This window comes from Coturnix japonica, chromosome 13 (genome assembly GCF_054131305.1).
Source record: "Coturnix japonica strain WE chromosome 13, WE-NBRP24, whole genome shotgun sequence".
Lineage (NCBI taxonomy): Eukaryota > Metazoa > Chordata > Aves > Galliformes > Phasianidae > Coturnix > Coturnix japonica.
In genome coordinates, this window is record NC_140675.1 from 17206871 (window position 1) to 17213345 (window position 6475).

At 40.1% G+C, this 6475-nt stretch overlaps 1 protein-coding gene across 2 annotated transcripts in view; it reads left to right on the plus strand.

The window, feature by feature from the left end:
* Positions 1–6230, plus strand: part of TMEM114 (transmembrane protein 114) — an 8556-nt gene extending 2326 nt beyond the window's left edge. The window contains exons 2-4 of one of the 2 annotated variants that reach the window (XM_085514764.1): positions 2764–2805; positions 3879–4016; positions 4341–6230. In XM_085514764.1, coding sequence (XP_085370890.1) covers positions 2778–2805; positions 3879–4016; positions 4341–4573 — 399 coding nt within the window. In that variant the 5' untranslated portion in view covers positions 2764–2777 and the 3' untranslated portion in view covers positions 4574–6230. The remainder of the gene's footprint in view (positions 1–2763; positions 2806–3878; positions 4017–4340) is intronic. The other variant, XM_032447565.2, reaches the window with a different exon arrangement.
* The last annotated feature ends 245 nt before the right edge of the window (positions 6231–6475 follow it).

The following is a 6475-nucleotide window of genomic DNA, read 5'->3' on the forward strand; positions in this document are numbered from 1 at the left end:
CAATCCAGCTAACTGCGCTGCCTTCATCAATTAGTTTAAAAACTTGTATTATTTTCTATGCTCATTTGTGGATGTCAGTGTGAACAATGCTTACGTGTTTCAATTAATCTCATTCTGCCCAGATGTACACTCACTTTTCTCACTGCTTGATTGGCAGACTGAATTTTAGCAGCTCTGCTAACCTTGCCTGTTATTCCCAAAAAGCTTTAAAGCACTGTCTCCTAGTGCAGGCACTTAAGTCTCTCATCAGTAATCTTGCTCTGCTTTTTTCAGTGTTCCTATACTCTTTCTGGCATGACTTTAATAGACACGAGTGCCAAAAAGATGGGAGAGAGTCTGTACCTGCGTGCAGAGAGCTGGGTCTAAGTGAAATAGAAGTGCTGGTCGCTGACAGAGGACAAACCCCTCGTTAGAGAATGAAAAGCCTTCGTGTTCTCTCCCTCCACATTTCCAATCTCTCCTATTCATCTCCAGCAGTTTCCTAGTAGCCTTATTGCGTGCTTCAAATAGAACTCCAGACAAAATAGAAAAATTGGGCATTCAAATTAAAGTTCCGTGCTACCAGCAGCATTACTGAGGCAATCAGCCCAGGTCTTGTTAACCCTGAGGGTGCAATGTACTTTCACATCACTGGAGCACCTCTGAGCTGTTTCTTTCATAGTCCAGACACAAGCATTTCTTCTCCTGTACATTAAACTTCCAGTTCTTTCCTCACCACTCCCTTCAGCTGAACACATGACATACACCCTCTCACCCACAGTGTATAAAAATGCTTTTGAACTACTGTTTACTTTATAGGATGATTATGTATTTGTTTGGAACACCAGCCACTGTTTAAAGAAGATATGACAGACTACCTACCACTCGCTTTTCTGCATTTATAAAATGCTTTTCTACCACAGGTGTGTATTTTCATACAGCTCTGTACAGTCTCATGAAGTATTGTGAAAAGATATATTTGAGGGAAATGCTACTAAGCTTTCATAATGTAACTTTCATTTCCTTTTTCTGCTCTGCAAATTCAATGTAATGGAAGCCTGTCCATTTTGGGCAGAAACCAAAAAGCCTATTGTGCTTCCGGGCACCTCTTCACAAACATGGGCTGAAGTTTCCACTTACACTCCACTGAAAGGAAATGCTCTTCTTGTAAAAATCAATTCTGGAGCATACAGCTGCCTGTCCACAGCTGCTGAAATATTGTCCCCAGTGTATTTTTTATAGTCATTAACTTACTCAGACCCATGAGGCTGCAGATAAGTTAGTGCTTCTGGCAGGGAAGCTGGCAGGAAAGCAATCCCTGCTGTAGAGGCAGTCACTGAGTACCCCTGGTGTAACAGCTGCCTCAGTTTCTTCCTCAACAAAATTAATTTAAGAAAATAGTAAAACAAGACTGGATTTCCTCACAGCGCATGGACCTGCAGTCACCAACCAGCTGCACCCACTCTTCTCCCTATTCACAGAGATAGTTGTTAGGCCTTCTAAGCATGCTGTTCAATCTGAGCCCTGCCAAACCTTTCCAGAGCAGCCCTGCTGGCTGTGCTACTGCCAGCACTCTGTTGAACTGTAGCTTTCCATGCAGTGCTTTCTGACTGGCTATTTAGTTACTGCTGAGGAAGATAAACAGGTCTTTAATTAAGGTCTTCTGAGCTGCTGTCATTTGGGATATTTCTGATGTAATGTAATGACTATTGCTTTCTATCACAAGCTGTGCAAACAAATCCAAAGTTAGTTTGAAGCAGTGGAGCTCCAGCATATTAACAGGAGATGGTAACAACACTGCTGGACCTGCAACTGGTCAGCTTTGATACCAGTCAGTTTCTGTAGTTCATTCCAGAGACCCGTTATTACAAAACCATGACACTACTCATCAACAACTGCACTGGATTGTAATTTAGAAGCATCTGCCCAACTCACAGATATGGATACACTCTGCAGATGTCACTCTTGCAGACATTTGGTCACAGCTTCAGCTAGCAAGAGTAAAACTACAAGAAGGATCGAGCAATTAAAGTATTTTCAGTCCATAGAAGTGGAATGGTTTTTAAACGTTTGCCTACTTTACAGCATTGGATCTTTTGGTCTCTACCAACAGGGAACTCAGGCACTACTGAGAAATGGAAGTGGAAAAAGTGAATGTTGCTCTACAGAAAGCGTGCAGGCCTTTTCCTGTGCAAAATGCTTGGGGTTTTTTTCCCCCCTGACAACCAATTTTATCAGAATGAAGCTTTGCACGTAATACAAAACCAACCCGCGTATTCCAAGGCAACCTAAAAACACAACAACATGTTTGACCTCAAAATTTATGTTTGATCTTCTTCCACACATGATTACTGAAAGCAGAAATACAGTAAAGATATTTTAAGTCATGTCCTCCTATAAACTAATTCCCTCCCTCTAATCAAGGAATATAATAGTATAATATCATATGCCAGACAGCATGAATTCAAATTCCTGAGTGGTTTCCATGGCAGCATTTTAGAATAAGTTTCACAGGCAGTTGCAGATTGCATAGAAGCAGCACAAATGAGTATTAGGTACTGAACTGGAACACTGGAAGGTGACACAAGTCCTGTTTAACCAAATGCAGCCCGTTAAATATTTGATTTTTAATGAGCTGCAGGTGATTCATGGGGTTTGTGGGTTTCAACCGAGATACCCCTAAAAGATATTTTTGCTTCAGATGGCAAAATAAAAAAAAAATCAGTTACTCTGCCACTCTATGCAGCGTCACAGATCATTAATGTACTTTATGACTCTCCCCAGGATAATACTCTGGTATGGATTCGTTCTCCTTTTGGCTCAAAAGTAAGTGCTCTGAATAGTCTTCTTCACTGCACTTGTCCTATCCAAGGTTACAGTTCTAGCTGCAGTAGTCAAAAATCCCACTGCAGACAGGAAGGCGAAGGAATGCCATTAGTGCTACTGCCCTCAGGTTTGATAGCAGCAGCTGTGATTGGTGAGGGACAGATGGGAAATGATGAAGCACAGGCTAATGCAAGTTTTCCACTCTGAGTAACTTTGGTCTTTACTGTGCTCAAACTCTACTAAGAAATAAGACCAGAAGCTGAGCACTTGTTTTTGTTATTCCAGAAAACATTGGATTGAATAATATAGACAGATTGTGTGAGAAAGAATGGTGAGACAAAGATGGTCTATGGTGGAGAAAACAGCACGATATGAAAAAATACACAACAACCCTCTGTTTACACAGCTATTAAGATATTACAGGGATCAATAAGGACTAATGTAAAAAAATTAACAAGAGGAAGCAACCAGCATAGGTTAATGTACTTAGTGAAGCTGCTGTAGAAAACAATGACAGTTGTAGAATCAAAGCTGGATGGGAAAATGTACCTGTACTTGTTGTTCAGCTACAACAATGGAAAAGGTCAACAATTTGGTAGATCAGTTTGGCAGAGGGTATATGATAGACAGAAGGCATTTAACCAAAGTGTTGGTTAGGCTCCATCACCCAAACAGAACAATACCACTCACTGTGATACTTATAATTCAGATAGCCAGCATGACTTCTTAAGGTCGCAAGTGACTAACAGATACTCAGCACACCACCTGCTTTCCAGCTGGGCTTAGTGTCTCAGTAGAGTCTTACTGCTTAAACACACCTGCATTGACATACTCTTTATCATCATGGTCTCAGAATCACATACCATGGAGGGCTCATCCTATGATACCTTCTTCTCCATACTGTGCCCTGCCTGTTTAAACTGAAAGCCACAGAAATGGTTCAGCTTCTTGTTTTGAATGCACAGAACAAGGCTTGGATGCTGAGTGGGGGATCTGCACTCAGTAATTATTAATGCATCAAGAGACACGATAGTAAAACATTACAATTCTAACACTCTTCATTTCTTCTTCAGACATGCATGGGACATTTGTCATCCTGATGCCTCTCAGCCTGATACTGATGATTTTTGGAGCTATGACTGGATTTATCAGTATTCTTGCCAGGGCATATCTACTGCTTCTAATGACGGGTCTGCTTTTCCTTTTTGGAGGTAGTATATCAAACTCTTGGCTTAATGGATTTAAATAATAAGAGATTATATCTGGAAAACATCACTTTACCTTCTGGAGAAAAATGTTGAGCAAGCCTTTGCTTTCAGAATAACACACTGCTGTTCAACCATTTTGTATTTATTCTGTCAGGACCTGACAGTTCATTTTCCTCTCACCCCTCCCCAAAGAACAATTTTAACTCGATCTAACTTAATCTGCCCTGAGCAGATAAGAAGGTATGGCAAGGATGCCCAGAGAGTTACATAAGGATTTTTACTTTCTGTAGTGAATTGTGATTGTCTGAACATGTTTTTCTTACTCAGCTCTGGTTACACTTACCGGGATTGGTGTCTACATTGCATATTCAGCTGCTGCCTTTGAAGAAGCTGTCTGCCTCCTGAGGAGTAAGGATGTCCTGGTAGAAATCGACATCAGGTTTGGCTGGTCTCTGGCACTGGTCTGGATCTCTTTTGTCGCAGAAGTGATCACTGGGGCTGTGTTTCTCCTGGCAGCAAGAGTTGTTGGCCTGAAACGGCAGCGTGAACAGGAGTTATGAACAGCAGGTATCATTGCAACAACAGAAAACTCTGAAGTGTGGATTCCTTGGTCAGTGTGGTCACTAGGGGGAATAAAAGTGGCAAGACTGATTGACTAACTTGCCAGCTGCCATAAACTCTTCTCCTCAGTATTGTCTACAAAATACAAAGATTCTGATAAATCAGTTACACATTACTAGTATCATCAATAAGGAAACCTTTATGACTTTAGAAGTACACATGCTGCACTATCAATGTTTCTGAAACAATTCCAGCTGGCAGCTCATGCAGCATCAATATACATTATTTAGAAAGACAATTTTTTTACTTTCTCTTCTTTCTGCTATCCCTAAACACAATGTAGGACAGCCTGCATGGTCCACTTTGCTCTTTATTTCCCTTCAGAGACTCCTGATACATATGCTAGGATTCCAGTCGCATTAGCAGCCTCTACCACACATTATATGTGATGCTTACATACCAGGTACCAAGTGTGGGTGCTACATGTACACAATTAACACTGCAGATTTAATGTGGCTTTGTAGTTCAGAGTAAAATCAAATGTAAAAGTCCACAATAAGAACTTCAGAGTATATGGAGAAATTCAGTACTCATCTCCAGAGTTAGGGCATGGTGAGGACATCCAATCTGTGTACACCTTCCACACAGAATCTTCCTCCTCCCTAGTATCTCCCTGAGGTTGCTAGTCCCTCTCTTCTACTATCATAGTGAGTTCTTCGTGACAACACACAAAAAGGTGACAGCTTGAGGAACTGGAAAACCCCAGAAGCCTATTTTATGCCAGCTCTGTGTGTTGACAAAGGAAAAACACAGCTTCACGTTATCTATTCAAAAATCACTACTTTTAGGCTGAAAACAAAGAAATTCATCATTTCCTAAAACTGAGCTTTGGTGCTGTGAAAGAGAATAATAATAAAAAATAAAAATTGAAGGCCTAGAAACTGTGAATGACTTCATCATACCAGTTATCCTCCAGACAGCAGTGACTACAGCTGTGAAGCTCTTAAGGGCAGTGTCATGGCAGCAGGAGAAAGCTACAGCTGCTTCTCTGAATGTTTTAACAAAAGACCACAGCCAGCCCACATCTATCTGATGCTCAGGCTACTCAGTCAAAGCTGACTAAATCAGCTCTCTAAGAAGACTAAGGGAAAATCCTTTAAAGTAAAAATTCCACATGCTTAAGTGAGTTCCGTAAAATGTAATACTTCAATGTTTTGGTGCTGGTGAAGTTACTTAATGTAATATGACTCTTAATATAATGTAAGTCAGAAGTTGTAATAGTAACCTATCATCCGAGTTCTTAGTGAATGTTTTTACAGATGTTTTGCAGTGCTTTTGAATTGTGTAAGACTAAATAAAATGACATCTTTGAGCCGGGAAATATTTGAAAAAGACACAGAAGAATTAAGAAATAATTTTTAATTCCTGTGGATCTATTTGATAGTTTACAAGATGTTTCTGATGTACCTGTGTTGCATGTGGTAGATTTATAAGATACTTATGGAGCTACAATATACAGTTCAACCTAATTAGAAAGCCAGTGAACCCATTATTGAATTAAAGCAATTCTCATTTCCATGGCTTTCCTAAATTCCTCATTCTGACTTCCTGCAATATCTGGCACAATGGCAATAAAGAGTATTTTCTGCTCCTGAATATTTGTTCAGTTCCTGAACTTCCCTGAAATCCCATCTGAACAGAAATAAAAGTATTGTTTTGAACAGTCAAATAAGCCTTAAACAAAATTAACAATGCTGGGAAGATAAAGCATTTTGGAAAGGACTGCGTGTATTTCAATACAAGTGATCTCATCAAGTTTCTACTTACAATGAAATTAATGCTTGATACAGTGCTTTGCTTATTTTCCCCAAATTCATTACTGAGATGAGGAGACTGACTGC